General features: G+C 48.1%; 1 protein-coding gene across 1 annotated transcript in view; it reads left to right on the top strand.

Annotated features, from left to right (window-relative positions):
- Window positions 1-21,950, top strand: part of LOC116972595 (arf-GAP with GTPase, ANK repeat and PH domain-containing protein 3-like) — a 353,696-nt gene that overhangs the window by 193,339 nt on the left and 138,407 nt on the right. Inside the window, exon 2 of the mRNA XM_033020410.1 lies at window positions 19,163-19,254. Within this exon, the coding sequence (XP_032876301.1) occupies window positions 19,163-19,254 (92 nt within the window). The remainder of the gene's footprint in view (window positions 1-19,162; window positions 19,255-21,950) is intronic.

Consider the following 21,950-nt stretch of genomic DNA (forward strand, 5'->3'; position numbering starts at 1 on the left):
AGAATGCGCTGGTGATATTTACACACATTTAGGCACGTGTCGACTATCGGTGCTCTCTGGCCGTCTGTCCTCCCTTCACTCCTTGCTACCACTGCTGTCACCTGCACCACATCTCCTCATCAGTGGAACAGTGCAGTCAGGAATGCGTGTCCTGCTTCTTGTGCTGCTTAACACATAGAAACATAGAAATTAGGTGCAGGAGTAGGCCATTCGGCCCTTCGAGCCTGCACCGCCATTCAATATGATCATGGCTGATCATCCAACTCAGTATCCCGTACCTGCCTTCTCTCCACACCCCCTGATCCCCTTAGCCACAAGGGCCACATCTAACTCCCTCTTAAATATAGCCAATGAACTGGCCTCAACTACCCTCTGTGGCAGAGAGTTCCAGAGATTCACCACTCTCTGTGTGAAAAAGTTTCTTCTCATCTCGGTCCTAAAGGATTTCCCCTCTATCCTTAAGCTGTGACCCCTTGTCCTGGACTTCCCCAACATCGGGAACAATCTTCCTGCATCTAGCCTGTCCAACCCCATAATAATTTTGTACGTTTTTATAAGATCCCCTCTCAATCTCCTAAATTCTAGCGAGTATAAGCCAAGTCTATCCAGTCTTTCTTCATATGAAAGTCCTTACATCCCAGGAATCAGTCTGGTGAACCTTCTCTGCACTCCCTCTATGGCTATAATGTCCTTCCTCAGATTTGGAGACCAAAACTGTACGCAATACTCCAGGTGTGGTCTCACCAAGACCCTGTACAACTGCAGTAGAACCTCCCTGCTCCTATACTCAAATCCTTTTGCTATGAAAGCTAACATACCATTCTCTCCTTTAATTTAGTTTTGTTTATTGTCACGGGTAACGAGGTATAGTGAAATGCTTTTTATTGTCTGCTAACCAGTCAGCGGAAAGACTGTGTGTTCAAAAAGGAACTGCAGATGCTGGAAGATCGAAGGTACACAAAATTGCTGGAGAAACTCAGCGGATGCAGCAGCATCTATAGAGCGAAGGAAATAGGCGACGTTTCGGGCCGAAACCCTTCTTCAGACTGAAGAAGGGTTTCGGCCCGAAACGTCGCCTATTTCCTTCGCTCTATAGATGCTGCTGCACCCGCTGAGTTTCTCCAGCAATTTTGTATACCAGCGGAAAGACTGTACTTGATTACAATCGAGCCATCCACAGTGTATATGGATGAGAAAAACATTTTTCACACAGAGAGTGGTGAGTCTCTGGAACTCTCTGCCACAGAAGGTAGTCGAGGCCAGTTCATTGGCTATATTTAAGAGGGAGTTAGATGTGGCCCTTGTGGCTAAAGGGATCAGGGGGTATGGAGAGAAGGCAGGTACAGGATACTGAGTTGGATGATCAGCCATGATCATATTGAATGGCAGGTACAGGCTCGAAGGGCCGAATGGCCTACTCCTGCACCTATTTTCTATGTTTCTATGTTTCTATAACCTCACATTTATCTATATTATACTGCATCTGCCATGCATCTGCCCACTCACTCAACCTGTCCAGGTCACCCTGCAACCTCCTAACATCCTCTTCACAGTTCACACCGCCACCCAGCTTTGTGTCATCCGCAAACTTGCTAGTGTTGCTCCTAATTCCCTCTTCCAAATCATTAATATATATGGTAAACAGATACATGATATATGGAATAGTTCTCTGGATTTCTGCTATCACTGGTCTTCAGGTGCTAGTGGAACTGTTTTGCTTCCTTTGAGGTATGGCAGAGTTTACAATCCAGATATCCCTGCACTTGCTGTTAATTAGCTCCAAGGATCTCCTGGATCTTTGCTGGAGAAACCCAAAGTCTCCTCACACAGTAATTGTGGTGGATTCCAGGGCAGTCCAGAAGCTGTGGACATGGTCATTTCTGTAGACAAAAATGCTGGCGAAACTCAGCGGGTGAGGCAGCATCTATGGAGCGAAGGAAAAAGGCAATGTTTCGGGTCGAGACTCTTCTTCATACTGTTGTTAGGGGGGGGGGGGGCTTTTCTGTAGACTTGTCTGGGAGCCTCCGCCAAGAAGAGCGGTCAACCAGGGCTTTGATATGACATTGGCGCTTTCTTCAGCCTTTCCTTCCGTAACTCTACACTTGGCTGTTGTTTTCCAGTGTAGTGGAACTAATCTTCAGGGCTAATGGGGAATTATCATCAGCACTCCAGTCGAGCTGCAGTAACCAGACTCCATTTGAGGAAACACATCTTTGGAAGTCTAGCTCCAAGTCATCATGGAATCATTTACAGAAGCACACAGTGGGTGATGAGTACCCACATGTCAAAGATGATAGCCTGGAAAAAGCACACCACATATCTTCAAACTACTTTCTGTTGAAAAAGTTGCCTCTGAGGTCCCTCTTAAATCTCTTCTTAAAAAAAAAACCAAAATAACATTTCAGAACACAAAATATATACAAAACAAGCACTGTGAAAAAATTCCTCCGATACTCTCAGTGGCTATACATTACATAATGTTGTATTTGGTAGTTTTTAGAAATATCATTATACCCAGCAACCTTGCCACTCGTGTGGCCTCCTGGGGTGATATCCCTTCCCTTGTTTGAGGGGCACCACAACCACTTAAATGGCCCTGTCCCACTTTCACAACTTAATTCAAAACCTCTGCCGAGTTTAAAGGACCTAAAAAAAACACCAGGATTGTGGTAATCTACGAACCCCTACGACCTTCTATGTTCACGAACTCCTACGTATGTCTACGAATTCCCACGACTATTTCGATGCCCTCCTTACCAGAAAAAAGTTGCAATTTCTTTCATTCCGACCATTATTTTACTTGTGGACATTTTTTATCGGGCTGGAAAAAACGTCCCGACTTACCTGATGCCAGGAGTACCTACGGATAGCATAACGAGCCGCTACGATATATCTACGAACTCCTACGACCTCCTATGGACTCGTTACGAACATTCTGCGACTTTGAATCAAGGGGAAAACTTGGGAGAATTTGTGAATTACCTCGTGAAAGTGGGACAGGCCCTGAAGTCTCTCCCCTTTCACCATAGGCGTATGCAATCTAGTTTTCGAATCCTTTCGATAGCCACAAGGAGCTGGAGTAACTCAACGGGACAGGCAGCATCTCTGGAGAGAGTGTATGGGAGCAGGGAGGTTCTACTGCAGTTGTACAGGGTCTTGGTGAGACCACACCTGGAGTATTGCGTACAGTTTTGGTCTCCTAATCTGAGGAAAGACATTCTTGCCATAGAGAGAGTACAGAGAAGGTTCACCAGACTTATTTCTGGGATGTCAGGACTTTCACATGCAAAACGACTGGATAGACTCGGCTTGTACTCGCTAGAATTTAGAAGATTGAGGGGGGATCTTATAGAAACATACAAAATTCTTAAGGGGTTGGACAGGCCAGATGCAGGAAGATTGTTCCCTATGTTGGGGAAGTCCAGAACAAGAGGTCACAGTTTAAGGATAAGGGGGAAATCTTTTAGGACCGAGATGAGAAAAACATATTTCACACAGAGAGTGGTGAATCTCTGGAATTCGCTGCCACAGAATGTAGTTGAGGCCAGTTCATTGGCTATATTTAAGAGGCAGTTAGATGTGGCCCTTGTGGCTAAAGGGATCAGGGGGTATGGAGAGAAGGCAGGTACAGGATACTGAGTTGGATGATCAGCCATGATCATATTGAATGGCGGTGCAGGCTCGAAGGGCCGAATGGCCTACTCTTGTACCTAATTTCTATGTTTCTATGAATGGGTGACATTTCGGGACCCTTCTTCAAACAGAATCCTGGGTAAAAGACTTTGAGCGTTCACTTTGTACAAGACCACAGCAGGAAATGAAAGGGAACCTGCAAGGCACAGGGGGGTGGAGCACACCTGGCCTACACACCAACCCTCACACCACAAAAATCTCAATCAAAAGAGATTGCACGATGCTCATCACAGAAATAAAAGGGTTTAATTTCCCATTCTCATCAGCTGCTGCTCCCCGATCCCTGTTGGAGAGGGGAAGAGGAATGTAAAGAATGATCAGGACTCAAGGGCTCTCTGTAAAGTATGGGTGGTAACACGACCTGTATGGTACCAACATGCAAGCTTGCGTTTCTCGTTACGTCTTTATCCACTGCGACTCTGAGCTTGCCTAGCCTCCAACTACTGCTTCCCTGCTTCTTGCAGCTGTACAAACTAGACAACTTTCTGATGCTGGTTGAAATCGATGTTGGACACATAATGCTGGAGTAACTAACTCAGTGGGACAGGCAGACTCTCCAGAGATGCTGCCTGTCACGCTGAGTTACTCCAACATTTTGTGCCAACCTTTCTGAATCATGCCTCCGAATGGCTGCCAGGCAATGAAGTACAATGAGAAACAAAGTGACATATCTGATTGAAGGTTGAGCAATGCAGCCAAACTGGAAAGTATTGTGTGCGAGAATCTCTGTCGTGATGGGTGGAGAGTGTTTAACACTTGCCCATTTGTTCAGCCTGCAGAATCTCTTTTTGATTCAGATTTCTACATCAGAGTAAATGCCAGGCAGTGAGCAGTGGGTATTTGGTGGCTCTGCCCCAGCCGCCCGACATCACATCTCCTCATCAATGCGGTCAGGAATGCGAGCCCTCCTTCCTGTGCTGCTTAATGCTAATCTGTTCTCTATTTTAAACTTCTGCCCTCAGAATTTGAAGTGGACCCCGCTGGTGTTTTTGTCACTGATTTTAACGGCGTTGGTACATTTTCATTGAGTTTTAAATGTTACCAAGTGAGTCGTATATGGTGCAGGAAGGAACTGCAGATGCTGGTTTAAACCGAAGATAGACGCAACATGCTGGAGTAACTCAGCGGAACAGGCAGCATCTCTGGAGAGAAGGAATGGGTGACGTTTCGGGTCGAGACTGAGTTACTCCAGCTTTTTGTGCCTATCTTCCAGTCCATGTTTGCTTTAAACTTCAGCTTTACACTTTAGCGATACGGCGTGGAAATAGGCCATTCGACCTACCAAGCCTGCGCCAACCAGCGCTCACTAGCACAACCACACACACTGGGGACAAGTACAATCTTACCCAAACCAATTAACCCCACAAACCCATAATGTGTGGGAGGAAACCGGAGCAAAACCCAGAGAAAACCCACCCGGTCACGGGGAGAACGTACAAACTCCGTACAGACTGCACCCCTAGCCAGGATCGAACCCAGGTCTCTGGCGCTGTATAGGGCCTGTCCCACTTTCACAACCTAATTCACAACCTTTTTTACTCGTGGACATTTTTCATCGGGCTAGAAAAATGCCCCGGCCGACTTGATGCCACGAGTACCTACGACTAGCATCACGGCCTGCTACGACCTCATGACGACCATGGTGAGAGTACGAGTCAAGGGCAAACTCGGCAGAGGTTGTGAAAGTGGGACAGGCCCTTGAGGCAGCAACTCTACCACTGCCCACAAAATGTTGAAATGTTCAGAATCCCCTTTAAAAACATGAGGATGTAGTGAGCCGTGTAGAGTCCCCTTTGCCTGTCCCACCCTTCAATACCATCCCGGTAATTGTGTGAAATTACGCAAAGAACAGAAATCTTAGCAAAAGTGATCGCAAAAGCCATCGCAAGTGATCGCAATGACCCCTTGTGTTTGACTGTTGCCCCTCAGATGTCGAAATCTGTCACCTTTACCCTTCCTGGCCAGGTTATGACATCAGAGCTACACAGTCTTTCTGGAAAGTTGCACTTTGCAGGGTGGGAGATTGCAACCTTCCCTGTTTCGCCGAATGCAATCAACCTGGCGTGCACAATCTAATAAGATCAAATAGAACAAGTTGTCCTACAAGAAGTTGTCCCGCAAGAAGAAGAAGCACTTTGCTGTTCCGCCCAAAGTAATATCTGATTATTTTTCATTCATAGGGTCATGCAACCCGAGAAAGGCCCTCCAATCCATGTGAGGCAGAGAATTCCACAGAATCACCACTCTCTGTGAGAAAAAGTGTTTCCTCGTAGCCATTTAAAACGGAGAGGTGGAGGCGGGTTCTCTGGATGCTTTCAAGAGAGAGCTAGATAGGGCTCTTAAAAATAGCAGTCAGGGGATATGGGGAGAAGGCAGGAACGGGGTATTGATTGGGGATGATCAATCATGATCACATTGAATGGCGGTGCTGGCTCGAAGGGCCGAATGGCCTACTCCTGCACCTATTGTCTATTGTCTATTGTCTAATCCAACTCATCCATGCTGACCAAGATGCCCCATCTATGCTAGTCCCATTTTCTCACATTTGACCCGTATGCCCATAAACCTTTTCAGGTACCTGTCCAAATGTCATCTAAATGTCTTTATCACATCTGCCTCAACTGCTTCTCCTGGCACACACTAGGAACTGCAGATGCTGATTTACAAAAAAAAACACAAATCCTGGAGTAACTCATCGTGTAGCATCTCTGAAGAACATGGACAGTTGACGTTTCGGGTTGGAACCCTTCCTCTGGCAGCTGGTTCCATAGGCTGCCAATATAAGCACACCTCTGAAAAGTTCTTTTCCCCCCACAGATGCAGCTTAATCTGTTTTCCATCATTTCCTGGAGATTGAGTTCCTGTGCCCTACAGTTCTATCTTTGATGTTTTATAACAATTGGTGCAGTTCTGGTGGACATGGGCCTATCCCACTGAGACCTGTTTACAGTACCGGTGGGGATGGGTCTGTAGCTGTATAATACTGGGGTACGGTACTGGTGGGGATGGGTCTGTAGCTGTATAATACTGGGGTACGGTACTGGTGGGGATGGGTCTGTAGCTGTATAATACTGGGGTACAGTACTGGTGGGGATGGGTCTGTAGCTGTATAATACTGGGGTACAGTACTGGTGGGGATGGGTCTGTAGCTGTATAATACTGGGGTACAGTACCGGTGGGGATGGGACTGTCAATGGGACACTGGGGTACAGTACTGGTGGGGACGGGACTGTCAATGGGACACTGGGGTACAGTACTGGTGGGGACGGGACTGTCAATGGGACACTGGGGTACGGTACCGGTGGGGACGGGTCTGCATCGTGTGACATGGGTTGGATACTGATTCAATATGGTTTACAGTTTGAAGAATTTGAACAACTGGGTTTACCAGTGAGACAGACGCACCCTGTTTGCTGGGCTGGCAACATGCAGCAACAAGTATGGTCGCTAGTTTATTCCTGCCTGTGATCCGCGGGCTGCAGTGTGCTAGATTAACTGAGGCAGCAGAGTGGTGCAGCTCTCTCACTCACTGAGGGCAAAAGGTTCAACCTGAGAGGTGCAACGTCCAATGGCGACATTCTTCTAGCAGCGAGGAGTGGTCTTGGAAAAGCTTTCCCCATAACAGTGCAAGAGCGGTGTGGCTCGGATCCAGGTTGTGCTCATTGCACACTTCTTTAATGTCGAGCTCTGCCTGAGGCTGCTGTTTGCAGTCATTCCTCATCAGCGGGCAAACCTTAAATTAGAACATTAGGAGTCATAGTGTTTAAGAAGGAACTGCAGATGCTGGAACATCGAAGGTAGACAAAAATGCTGGAGAAATTCAGCGGGTCAGACTGAAGGAGGGTTTCGACCCGAAACGTCGCCTATTTCCTTTGCTCCATAGATGCTGCCTCACCCGCTGAGTTTCTCCAGCATTTTTGTCTACATTAGGAGTCATAGACTCATTGAGCTAAGGTAACATGCTCTTCATTAGGATTACACCAGAGCTGTACATTTCTCGAGCCTGGAACCACATCTCTCCCTGCCCCTGACTAACACATCTCCGCAGGCCAAGATCAGACGTCTCAGAGACTTCAGACGTGAAGGTTGCAAGATTATCGCTGGAAACGTGGCAACTCTTTGTGTGTTATCTCCCGACAAGGATCTGCTTACAACCATTTCACTCTTTTACTTATGTGGGATTGTACTTATGTGCCCGAAGCAGCTGACCGAATGGCACGTGACGACAATGAACTAGATAAACAAATCACTCAGTAGTCAATGTGTAGGACGGAACTGCAGATGCTGATTTACACCGAAGATAGACACAAAATGCTGGAGTAACTCAGTGAGACAGGCAGCATCTCTGGAGAGAAGGAGTAGGTGACGCTTCGGGTCAGACTGGAATCTCTCTCGTTATTCAAGTTGTGACCCAGTGGCATCAATTTATTTGGAGGAAAGCATTGCAGATTTCCATTCTCTCGGTATGTGGGACCGTGCGCCTCCTAGCGTCCGTTTCTAGTCTCCCTGAGAGGGTGTCTGGGATCCGCTTGAACAGCAATCTGTGAAAATCCACCACGGCGGAGTTAAGATGGAGAGATGTTGAATTTAATGGATGCCAGCATTGTGCATTGCTGAGATTGTATGTGGAGCTGGGGCTGAAGCTGGGCAAGAGGGCTGGGCTCGAGACCATGTTTAGCAGCTTCACGATTCAATGGATCAACGGTACCTAGGTTCAGTGAAATGCCTTTTGCACCCAGTTCAGTGAAAATCTTACTATACGTAGGCACAAACACACTTAAGTACAAGAGTGTATTAATAGTGGATTACACTGAGGCAGTACACAAGAGTCCATATAACCATATAACAATTACAGCACGGAAACAGGCCATCTCGGCCCTTCAAGTCCGTGCCGAACACTTATTTTCCCCTCTCACCCTGGCCACAAACTCTTTGAATCACTTCCCTCTGGAAGGCAACTTTGAATCACTTCCCTCTGAAGACTGTCAAAGCTGCCACGCTTCGGGCACCACCTTGCACCCTTCAAGTTCAGATTTGTTGAATATATAGACTCTTAACTTGGCCGTAAAGGCCCGTTGTCCTGGCGACGGCACTGGGTCGGAGTACAGGGATCTGCCTGGCCAGACGATGTTGTCGATGTCCTCCACCACTGCCCCGCCGTTCTATGCCACTGCAGACCTCAGGTGCGCTCAGCCTCGGAGCAGCGTCCAATCCAATAGAGCCCCAGGCTGCTACCGGGCCTCCAGCGGCCTACTCCACCAGCACCTCGACTTTCGACGTGCGCTGTTTCCTTGCCTCCCACAGCCTCCGCGACTCGAGGCACCTGCCCGTGGAACCCCCGGAGCGCCTCCAAGCCCCCATCCCACTCACCGGCACCGCTCCTCCCCTCCGCCCACCACCACCACCACCGCCACCACCGTCTAGAAAGAATTCCTTTTGAAAGAAAAATGTAATTTACAACTACCCCCTCTGTCTCTCCCTCCTTCTCCCCACCATCAATTTCCTTCATCACAAGGGCCAAGAGTCTTTTAATTGTCATTCTATCCTGGCAATGGAACAATGAAATTCTTACTTGCTGCAGCTTAACAGGCCTGAATATGCAACAACACACAAATAAATATATAATTCTCAATAATACAATAAATTAATCATCTATAATGCTTGGTAACCAGACCATAAGAGAGCAAGAGCAAAGGGTGTAGTGCAACCAAAATAATGTCCAGAATAGATCATAGTTGCTGAGGTAGGATTGCAGTTATTGTTGTGCAATGTTCAAGAGCCTGATGGTTGCTGGAAGGAAACACCTAGGCGGGTATGTGGATAGGACCGATTTAGAGAGATGTAGGGCAGACGTGAGCAAATGGGATTTGCTTAGATGGGGCATCTTGGTCGCCATGGACGAGCTTGGCTAATTTCCATGCTGTATGACTCTTGAATCTATGACTTGATCTTGAACCTGGAGGTCAGGCACCTGTACCTTCTTCCCTATGGTAGCAGTGAGACGAGAGGGTGGCCAGGGTGGTGTGGGTCTGATAATATAGGCTGCCTTTTTGAGGCAGTGTTTCCTGTAGATCCCTTCGCTAGGAAGCGAGCGGGTAAGATCATCTCTGACCCCTCTCACCCTGGCCACAAACTCTTTGAATCACTTCCCTCTGGAAGGCAACTCCGGACTGTCAAAGCTGCCACAGCCAGATATAAAAGCAGTTGTTTTCCACGAGTAGTAGCTCTACTCAATAACCAAAAATCTGTAGCCTCGTTTTGCTCAGGTATTTTATTTAATTCACATGTTTAATCGATAATGTTTTATTATTAATGTTTAATGTTTTATGTGTCATTCCTAACTGTCACTGTATGTCATGTTGTCACTTGCGGGCGGAGCACCAAGGCAAATTCCTTGTATGTAAATACTTGGCCAATAAACGTATTCATTCATTCATTCAATGGATGGGAGGGGGCGTCAGTAGTTGCGATGGACTGGGCATTTGACATAAGGCAAGCAATAAAGCGTGTTACATTATAAATTTTCTTGGAGTGTTTTGGCAATAAAGCCTGTGACACACTAGAGCTGGTTTAGAAATGAGTGAGTCACAACACAATCCATCGGCTCGTCCACTCCAGAACTTAGCGCTTGCAGAGGGCATAGTCACTTTTAGTTCAAACAAACACGCCCAGGAGTAGCTGCAGTAATCCACACCCAGTATCTCATCAACACTTATACAGGGCATAAGACCAGGCTCGCTGCTTCTCGTAAGAACAGTGGCAAAGCTTTCTGCCCACTCGTACTGGGGGTGTTTACTGAGACTGCAGAGCATCAAGTCGGCAGCTCACCCACCCCCTGATGTTCCCAGCTGCAGTGTTGGGAGGAGAGCTTATGGTTATCAGAGGGATCGTATATATTGACGCAGCAGCATGTGGCCGGGGTGACTAAGTGTGGTGGAACTGAGGGATTACCAGTCTAAATCAAGTTGAGTCACGTCGAGTCAAGTTTATTGTTATCTGGGTGTATGGAATGAGATGCCAGAGAAAGTAGTTGAGGCACATCGCAGCGTTTAAGAAGCAATTAGACAGGTACATGGATAGGACTGGGTTTAGAGGGAGATGGGCCAAACACAGGCAGGTGGGACTAGTCTGGATGGGACATGTTTGTCGGTGTGGGTTTGTTGGGCCCAAGGGCCTGTTTACACTCTTGTGACTCCATCTGCACAAGCATGGTGAGGTGCAGCTACAATGAAAATCTTGCACCAACAGCATCACCGACACAAACTCAGACAACATGCAGAACAGAAATGATACAGAAACTATACGTCGGTGAAAAGAAAACGACTGCTAAACAAGAAATTGGAGCAAAACCACATTTAGAAATAAGTCAGTGGTGTTGCAAGAAGTGGTTGGTAGTGTTCCGTTGCTGAGCTGTTCAAGAACCGGATGATTGTAGTTCAGTAGCTGTTTCTGAAGCTGTGGGTGGAGGGCGTTTTGTCACCTGCCCCACTGATTGTACTTTGTGGCTCAGGAAGTGGTGGGCCCCGCTGCAGAGAAGGGTGCCGAGTCCTAGGTCCCGGTTGTTTGGGGAGGATTTTGATTGGGATTGCGATGTTGAAGGCTGAGCTATAAACAGGAGCGTTCCAGGGATGAGTGTAGGGCTAGGGAGATGGCATCTGCTGCCGGTCAGTTTCATGCCTGAGGGACTGCTTTTATATCATTTATATCAACGGGTCGATGGTCGAAATGGTCAAGAACTTCAAATTCCTGGGCGTGCACATCTCTGAAGATCTCTCCTGGTCCGAGAACACTAACGCAATTATCAAAAAAGCTCATCAGCGCCTCTACTTCCTGAGAAGATTACGGAGAGTCGGATTGTCAAGGAAGACTCTCTCTAACTTCTACAGGTGCACAGTCGAGAGCATGCTGACCGGTTGCATCGTGGCTTGGTTCGGCAATTTGAGCGCCCTGGAGAGGAAAAGACTACAAAAAGTAGTAAACACTGCCCAGTCCATCATCAGCTCTGACCTTCCTTCCATCGAGGGGATCTATCGCAGTCGCTGCCTCAAAAAGGCTGGCAGTATCATCAAAGACCCACACCATCCTGGCCACACACTCATCTCCCTGCTACCTTCAGGTAGAAGGTACAGGAGCCTGAAGACTGCAACAACCAGGTTCAGGAATAGCTACTTCCCCACAGCCATCAGGCTATTAAACCTGACTCGGACAAAACTCTGATTATTAACAACCATTTTCTGTTATTTGCACTTTACCAGTTTATTTATTCATGTGTGTATATATTTATATCATGGTATATGGACACATTGATCTGTTTTGTAGTAAATGCCTACTATTTTCTGTGTGCTTAAGCAAAGCAAGAATTTCATTGTCCTATACAGGGACACATGACAATAAACTCACTTGAACTTGAACTTGCTTAAAAAACCAGCAGGTAAAAGCATAAAGGGCCTGTCCCACTTACGTGTCCTTGGCACGCAAATTTCCGCGACCTCGTGGTCGCGTTGAGGCGCACGGGGCCGGTCCCACTGAGAAGCGCGGAGGGGTATGTAGTTGTGCACGACATCGCGCAGGGCTCCGAAATTTTTGTAGCGAACAAAATCTTTGCACGCAAATGGCCTGTCGCGTAACTGACGGCCAAAGTGGGACAGGCCCAAGACCCTGGCGCGACGCAACGTCTCACCTCTAACAGCAGCAGAAGCAGGCAAACGATCGCCGAACTCGGCCTGGTGCTCACGGCCGTTGCGGTCCGGATCCGCCCCCACTTCTACTCCCAGAGCGGGGACAAGAAAATTGAAGATAGACACAAAATGCTGGAGTAACTCAGCGGGACCGGCAACATCTCTGGAGAGAAGGAACGGGTGACGTTTCGGGTCAAGACCCTTCTGTCAGACTGAAGAAGAGTCTCGACACGAAACGCCACCCATTGCTCCTCTCCACAGATGCTGAGTTACTCCACCACTTTATGCCTTTTTTTTTTGCAAACCAGCATCTGCAGTTCCTTGTATCCAGAGGGGTGGACTGCTGGTCTGCTAAATTTAAGTCCAAGTAATTGAATAAATCTTTGCTGATAAAAAGCGTGTGTGAGTTGGCATGATCAGATTGTCATAGAAACTGGTCTGCTTCACTGATAATGCTTCCAGAAAGGATATTGTGTGTCCTTCCCCTGTCTGGACTCTTTTCACTGAGGTCAAGGGGTGGCAATAATTACTGGCCTTTCAGGAGTACCCACGGCTCATGCATGAATAAAAGCAATGGACACCAGGATTGTGGAAGATTGAGGAGGTGAAGATCCTTCCTCTCCCCCCCCCCCCCCCGCTCCCTTCCAGCAGAAGGTACAGAAGCTTGAAAGTGCACCCTGCCAGGCTCAGGGACAGCTCCTTCCCCTCTGTTATCAAGCTTCTGAACGGTCCTTCCACAAGTTAGGGTACTGTCCGATTCACCTCTACCCCATTGTGGACATTGGACTTTGTCTCGGGGACTGACGCGCTACACTGCTGAGAACTATGTATCTTCCCCTTTGCTCTGCCTATTGTACTTGAGTTTGACTTGATTGTGTTTATGTGTGGTATTAACCGATCTGATTAGACAAAGCTTTTAACTATCCCATGGTATACGTGCCAACAACACACGTAAACTTAAAGAGGCAACGATGAAGTCACTCAGGGTGCAGTCCCATAACAAGGAAGGATGTGGAGGCTTTGGAGAGGGTGCAGAGCAGGTTTACCAGAGTGCTGCCTGGATTAGAGGGTTTCAGCTACAGGGAGAGGTTGCATAGACTGGGATTGTTTTCTCTGGAATGTCGGACGTTGAAGTGGGGATGATAAAAGTGCCTGGAATCACGAGAGGCATCGATAAGGTAGACGGGTCAGAACTTTTTTCCTTGTATGGAAATGTCCCAACACCAGAGGGCATAGCTGTAAGGTGAGAGGGAGAGAGAATGTAAAAGAAATGTGCTGGGCAAGTTTTTCTTTAGAGGGTGGTGGGGGCCTGGAGGGCATTGGCTGGGATGGTGGTGGAGGCATATATGATGGTGGTGTTTAAGAAGCTTTTAGATAGGCACATGGATTTGAATGGGAATGAAGGGATATGGACCATGTTCAGGCAGATAGGATGGATTTCGCGAGGCATCGTGCGTAGGCAGGAACTGGAGATGCTGGTTTACACCGAAGATAGACACAAAATGCTGGAGTAACTCAGCGGGACAGGCAGCATCTCTGGAGAGAAGGAATGGGTGACGCTTTTAGCGACCTGAAACGTCACTCATTCCTTCTCTCCAGAGATGCTGCCTGTCCCGCTGAGTTACTCCAGCATTTTAGAAACATAGATACAGTAGAAAATAGGTGCAGGCAGTAGGCCATTCGGCCCTTCGTGCCTGCACCGCCATTCAATGTGATCATGGCTGATCATCCAACTCAGTATCCTGTACCTGCCTTCTCTCCATACCCCCTGATCCCTTTAGCCACAAGGGCCACATCTACTCCCTCTTAAATATAGCCAATGAACTGGCCTCAACTACCTTCTGTGGCAGAGAATTCCACAGATTCACCACTCTCTGTGTGAAAAATGTTTTCCTCATCTCGGTCCTAAAAGATTTCCCCCTTATCCTTAAACTGTGACCCCCTTGTCCTGGACTTCCCCAACATCGGGAACAATCTTCCTGCATCTAGCCTGTCCAACCCCTTAAGAATTTTGTAAGTTTCTATAAGATCCCCCCTCAATCTTCTAAATTCTAGCGAGTACAAGCCGAGTCTATCCAGTCTTTCTTCATATGAAAGTCCTGACATCCCAGGAATCAGTCTGGTGAACCTTCTCTGTACTCCCTCTATGGCTAGAATGTCTTTCCTCAGATTAGGAGACCAAAACTGTACACAATACTCCAGGTGTGGTCTCACCAAGACCCTGTACAACTGCAGTAGAACCTCCCTGCTCCTAGACTCAAATCCTTTTGCTGTGAATGCTAACATACCATTGGCTTTCTTCACTACCTACTGCACCTGCATGCCTACTTTAATGACTGGTGTACCATGACACTCAGGTCTCGTTGCATCTCCCCTTTTCCTAATCGGCCACCGTTCAGATAATAGTAATAATATTTTGTGTCTCTCTTCGCTAGGCAGAAGGTTAAGGGGGGTCTTTAAAATGATGAGAGGGATAGACAGAGTTGATGTGGATCAGCTTTTCCCTTTGAGAATAGGGAAGATTCAAACAAGAGGACATGACTTCAGAATTAAGGGACAGAAGTTTAGGGGTAACATGAGGGGGAACTTCTTTACTCAGAGAGTGGTAGCGGTGTGGAATGAGCTTACAGTGGAAGTGGTGGAGGCAGGTTCATTTGTATCATTTAAGAATAAATTGGATAGGCATATGGATGAGAAGGGAATGGAGGGTTATGGTATGAGTGCAGGCAGGTGGGACTAAGGGAAAAAAGTTGTTCGACACGGACTTGTAGGGCCGAGATGGCCTGTTTCCATGCTGTAATTGTTGTATGGTTATATGGTCCCTAGAGCTCTATCTAACTCTATTTTAAATCCATCCAGTGAATTGGCCTCCACTGCCCTCTGTGGCAGGGAATTCCACAAATTCACAACTCTCTGGGTGAAAAAGTTTTTTCTCACCTCAGTTTTAAACGGCCTCCCCTTTAATTCTCAGACTGTGACTTGACTCTGTATGGACAGATTGTTTGGTGGGGGTTAGAGCTGTGGCAGTGGCCCTGTGGGTAGGGCTGTGGCAGTGGCCCTGTGGTTAGAGCTGTGGCAGTGGCCCTGTGGGTAGAGCTGTGGCAGAGGCCTGCAGGTTGGGCCATGTTATGCTGCACCCTTTACCCAGGCTTGCTCCCAGTGTCCAAGCTGCACCGGACTTGGTGCTGGGTGTATGTAGGGTCACCCTGCTCTGGAACAGTGACCACACCGACATCCTTTGCTGCCCCAAGCCACTCTGGTTTAGTTTAGTTTCATTCAGAGATACAGTGCAGAAATAGTCCACCCAAAACCTGCTCCTCCTGCACCTATTTTCTACATTTCTATGTTTCTAAAGCCCATTCACACTGGTTCCATGTTATCCCAGTTTCACATCCTACACAGTTCCCTGAAGGTGGAATCTCATGTAGATAGGGTGGTAAAGAAAGCTTTTGGTGTGCTGGCCTTTATAAATCAGAGCATTGAGTATAGAAGTTGGGATGTAATGTTAAAATTGTACAAGGCATTGGTGAGGCCAATTCTGGAGTATGGTGTACAATTTTGGTCGCCTAATTATAGGAAGGATGTCAACAAAATAGAGAGAGTACAGAGGAGATTTACTAGAATGTTGCCTGGGTTTCAGCAACTAAGTTACAGAGAAAGGTTGAACAAGTTAGGGCTTTATTCTTTGGAGCGCAGAAGGTTAAGGGGGGACTTGATAGAGGTCTTTAAAATGATGAGAGGGATAGACAGAGTTGACGTGGATAAGCTTTTCCCACTGAGAGTAGGGAAGATTCAAACAATGGGACATGACTTGAGAATTAAGGGACAGAAGTTTAGGGGTAACATGAGGGGGAACTTCTTTACTCAGAGAGTGGTGGCTGTGTGGAATGAGATTCCAGTGGAAGTGGTGGAGGCAGGTTCGATTTTATCATTTAAAAATAAATTGGATAGATATATGGACGGGAAAGGAATGGAGGGTTATGGTCTGAGCGCAGGTATATGGGACTAGGGGAGAATACGTGTTCGGCACGGACTAGAAGGGCCGAGATGGCCTGTTTCCGTGCTGTAATTGTTATATGGTTATATGGTTAGGGGCAATTTACAGAAGACCAGTTAACCTGCTAACCCGCACATCTTTGGAATGTGGGAGGAAGCTTGAGCGCCCGGAGAAAACCAATGCTGTCACAGATTGTATGTACGTAGTCCGTACCGACAGCACCCACAGTCAGGATGGAACCGGGATCTCTGGTGCTGTGAGATTGCAACTCTACAGCTGTGCCTGTGAATGCCATTGAAACGGCGAGGACTGGGGAGGCTCAGGAGAAGGCACAAGGTGCGATGGTTTAGGAGAGGTGCAGCCTGGTAATAAATGCCAGACTGGAAATGCCAGGGGGGTTCTCCAGCTTAACATAAACCAGCGGTTAATGGCCAGCTGATGAGACGTGATAACAAGATCAGAGAGAGGTGATGAGGGAACCGCATCAGAGCAGGGGGATGCCGACACTTCAAGGTGACGTGATCTTTATCACCGTCTGTTGCTGTGGTTAAGTTTAGTTTATCGCCACATCGGTAGGTACAGTGAAAAACTTTTGTTGCATGCTATCCAGCTGGCGGAAAGACAATATTTTTTTTTAATGTATTTTATTTATTAGAAGTACAGTACATTACATTAGTACAAGCCACATATATCTAATTACATTTATTGCACCCCTTCATTTTTTAAGCTTTAAAAAGAGAGAGAAAGTAAAGAAAGTGAGAGAGTCGTGATAGTGTGAAAAAGTGATCAAAAAGAAAGACCCATTAAGCAAAGAGTTCAGGGAAAAAGTTAAGAAATAGGCCGTAGAAAAGAAAAAAAAGACAAAGCTCTATTATGTAAACCGCGCAGAAAGGGAGATACCAACTTTGTATTTTTCATCCCCCCCTTACCAGATCCTGACACCATTTCTTTTTAAAGTATTGTTGCACCTTGTACTTGTAGTAAGTTGATAAATGCAGACCACGTCTTTTGGAAGTGGTCTGATTTGCCTGCAAGAAGGAGTCTCATATCTTCCAGGTGTAATGTTTCAAACATATTTGAAATCCACGTATTTATTGTTGGTTTGGGGGCGTTTTTCCAGAATTTAAGTGTAAGCTTTTTTCCCGTTATTAACCCGTAATTAAATAGATTATTTTAAAACACATTTAGTTCAGGGCTGCCTTCCATTGTTCCAAAGATAATCCATTCTGCTTTTGGTATCAATTTTATTTTAAATGATTTTGTGAAGATTTCAAAAATTTCAGTCCAAAATGTTTGGATTTTTATACAAAAGAACAAATGAGTGCGGAAAGACAATATATGATTACAATCGAGCTGTCCACAGTCTACAGGTATAGGATGAAGGGAATAATGTTTAGTGCAAGTACAGTAATGACAGATTAAAGATAGTCCCAAGGTTTCCATTGAGGTTGATGGTCGGGCAGGACCACTCTCACATTGCAGATAGAATGTTTCAGTTGCCTGAGAACAGCTGAGACGAAACTGTCCCTGAATCTGGAGGCATACATTTTCATACTTCTATACCTCTTGACTGATGGGAGAGGGGTGAAGAGGGAGTGACTGGGCCTTGATTATGCTGGTGGCCTTGCCAAGGCAGCGTGAGGTGTAGATGGAGTCAATGGAAGGGAGATTGGATTCTGTGCTGCATCCACAACTCTCAGTGATTTGGTTTAGTTTTTTTTAAGAGTGAGGAACCAGGCCCTTCGGCCCACAAAGTCTACGCCGACCAGCGATCCCCCAACACACTAACACTATCCTACAGATACTGGGGACAATTTACATTTATACCAAGACAATGAACGGTTTCCATCCCGAAACGTCGCCTATTTCCTTCGCTCCATAGATGCTGCCTCACCCGCTGAGTTTCTCCAGCATTTTTGTCTGCCAATGAACTTACAAACCTGTGTGTCTTTGGAGTGTGGGAGGAAACCTGAACCTCCTGGAGGAAACCCACGCAGGTCACAGGGAAAATGTACAGATAGAACCCGGGTCTCTGGCGCTGTAAGGCAGCAACTCTACCACTGCGCCACTGTGTTTTCCTGTGGCTTTTGTAGAACCTGTCAATGCCCTACATTACACACACACAGAGTACTGACGTACGTCGACACTGGCCTTCCTGTCCTGCACACCCTCCCGTTCAACCTCCCTCTGATTATTGGCAGAACGGACTCTTGCCCCGGGGAGGAGAGGGGGGGGGGGACCCAGCGTGTGACATTTTGTTATTCTGTCGGTGCCCTTTATGTGTCGACTCTTTGCATACCTTGGGGTAAGCAAAACAAAGATTTCCACCATGACTTGTCACCTGTAACAATAAAGTGTTCATTCATTCAAGCTTGGAGTCTCCCCCCTGTAGTCTGCCCCACTTGGTGTTGGGAATCAGGGAATATTCTCCGAGCTATCCCACAGTTGAGGGGCCTGTCCCACTTGGGCGCCATTTGCGCGTATTTCACGCGACATCATGCGGCGCCCCAGGATTTTGGGATGTACAAAACCTTCGCGCACCACCTGCATGACGACCAAGTGGGATGGGCCCTTTAGTGCAGTGCAGGGTACTCTGGTCCCTCTGAACGTGGTGGGCCGAAGGGCCTGATTCTCTGTGCTGCACTCCTCCTCTACCGCACTACATGATTGGACGTAAAGCACCTGAGACCCGCTGGAATGAGCGAGCGTCTCTTGTGAAAGTGACTGCACTGGTCGGCGACGAGGTGCTGCTGTGGGGAGAACTGACCGCTGGCCTTGTCTCTCTTTGTTACAGATTCATTTGTCAACAGTCAAGAATGGACGCTGAGCCGGTCCGTGCCCGAGCTGAAAGTGGTGAGTGGCCGCACTGTGTTCCCCCTGCCCTCTGTACCCAGCTCCACTCCTCTGTATCCAACACCCCCCCTCTCCCTACTCCCCCCCTCTCTCTACTCCCCCCTCTCTCTCTACTCCCCCTCTCTCTACTCCCCCGCCCTCCTCTCTACTCTCCCCCCCTCTACCTCTACGTCCCCCCCTCTCTCTACTACTCCCCCCCCTCTCTCTACTCTCCCCCTCTCTCTACTCCCCCCTCTCTCTACTCCCCCCTCTCTCTACTTCACCCTCCCCCTCTCCTACTCCCCCCCTCTCCTCTACTCCCCCTCTCTCTAGCTCCCCCCTCTCTCTACTTCCCCCCCTCTCTCTCTACTCCCCCCTCTCTCTACTGCCCCCCTCTCTCCTCTACTCCCCCCTCTCCTCTACTCCCCCCTCTCTTACTCCCCTCTCTCTACTCCCCCCCCTCTCTCTACTCCCCCCCTCTCTCTACTCCCCCCTCTCTCTACTCCCCCCTCTCTCTACTCCCCCCTCTCTCTACTCCCCCCTCTCTCTACTCCCCCCTCTCTCTACTCCCCCCTCTCTACTCTCCCCCCCTCTCCCTACTCCCCCCTCTCTCTACTCCCCCCTCTCCCTACTCCCCCCTCTCTCTACTCCCCCCCCTCTCCCTACTCCCCCTCCCTGCTACCCGTGTAGGAGTGGAGCCCCGTGCCACTAGGATTCTCCAACCAGCCCCCGTTGTGGGAGTACAGGGTGCCCCCATGCTTCACCCTGTACGGCAGCAAACCCCTTGCGTTTAGGCAGGGGGAGAGTGTGTCCTCACATCCTGACGCCTGGGATGCAGTGGGAGGGAGGGTTGTGGATTCAGCAGAGGGGGGGCGAGCTGCACAAACACCCGCCTTGTGTCCCGGCCATTCTTGCTGCTGTTCCACGCCACTCTGTGTGTGTGATCTCCCAGATGTTGGCGATGGGGACTCGGAGATGGCAACACTGCTCAACACTGAAGGTGAACTTATAGCAGAGCGGCATGAATGACTTGCCGAAAACAACAAACCGCAGATGCTGAAATCTTGAGCTAAAAGCACAAGTGCTGGAGGAACTCAGCGGGTCAGGCAGCATCTGTGGAGGGAATGGAAAGATGGCGTTTCAGTTTGAAGAAGGGTCCCGATCCGAAACATTGGCAGTCTATTCCCCCCACTGGATGCTGCCTGACTCACTCACTTACTCCAGCTTAATTTTAGCCTTAGAGATAAGGCGTGGAAACAGGCCCTTCGGCCCATCGAGCCCACGTCAACCATCGATCACCCCTACTCTAGCTTTATAATAATCACACTTTCATATCTTACGCATTGGGGGCAATTTACCAAACCCAATTAACCTACAAATTCATACGTCTTTGGAATGTGGAAGGAAACCGGAGCACCCGGAGAAAACCCACGCGGTCACGGGGAGAACCTGCAAACTCCACATGTTCAGCACCCATGGTCAGGCTGTGTCACCGTGCTGCCCCCTGCATTTTGTTCATGGATGAGTTGCGGTTGCTGCCTGATTATTGTTCCGTTATTGCCGTGTGCCTGGTCAGCGGACACCATTGATAGACACAAAAAGCTGGAGTAACTCAGCGGGTCAGGCAGCATCTCTGGAGACAAGCGATCGGGGACGTCTTGGGTCGGGATCCTTCTTCCGACTGAGAGTCAGGGGGAAAGGGAAATGAGAGATATAGACAGTGATATGGGGAGATGTAGAACAAATGAACGAAAGATATGCATTAAAAATAACAATGATCAAGTAAAAGGTGGAGCCCACAATGGTCCATTGTTGGCTTGGGCTAGGAGATAACGGGTTATACAGGCAATGAAACTCAACAGGACGACAGTGAAACTAGTACGATGACTAGGGTGAGGGAGGGATTGATAGAGAGGAGATGCAAGGGTTACTTGAAGTTAGAGAAATCAATATTGATACCTCTGGGTTGAAACAGCTTAAGTGGATTATACCTTAGAAACATAGATAGAAACATAGAAAATCGGTGCAGGATGAGGCCATTCGGCCCTTCGAGCCAGCGCCGCCATTCATTGTGATCATGGCTGATCGTCCCCAATCAATAACCCGTGCCTGCCTTCTCCCCCTATCCCTTGACTCCACTAGCCCCTAGAGCTCTATCTAACTCTCTCTTAAATCCATCCAGTGATTCGGCCTCCACTGCCCTCTGTGGCAGGGAATTCCACAAATTCACAACTCTCTGTGGCCCCCTTCATTGAACCTGTGGCCCCCTAAATCCCCACAAAAATCTCTGGCCCCCCTGAAATTTGTCATGGATGGCCCCAGGTTGGGAATCACTGGCGTATGAGGTTAGTTAACCTGTGGTGCTGGTTTCTGTCACATTGCCCTGAGTAAGAGAGAGGCTCACTGTGTGTACAGGCACGGAGCCTCTCAGCTGGTAACTGAGAACAGATCGAGAGGCAGTTGTTCATTTAATGAAGAGCTGTGTCTGCTGCTGGTTTAGGTCTGTCCTGTGCAATTAGTGTCTCTGCTGACGTGCCAGAAGTGTACATTCACAGGTGGGAAGTAGGCCCGAGCCCAACGCTGAAGAGACGGCCTGCTTACGGCTCACACGGGCCTCTTACATAAACCACTCATCAGGCAGACAGGGAGTTATTGTGTTCTTCCCAGGGTTGCCCTGTGAGAGAGACACGTCCAAGATACTGCATCTGAGAGAGAGAGAGAGAGGGAGGGAGAGGAGGAAGGAGGGAGGG

Source organism: Amblyraja radiata, chromosome 4 (genome assembly GCF_010909765.2).
Source record: "Amblyraja radiata isolate CabotCenter1 chromosome 4, sAmbRad1.1.pri, whole genome shotgun sequence".
In the NCBI taxonomy this organism is placed as follows: Eukaryota; Metazoa; Chordata; class Chondrichthyes; order Rajiformes; family Rajidae; genus Amblyraja; species Amblyraja radiata.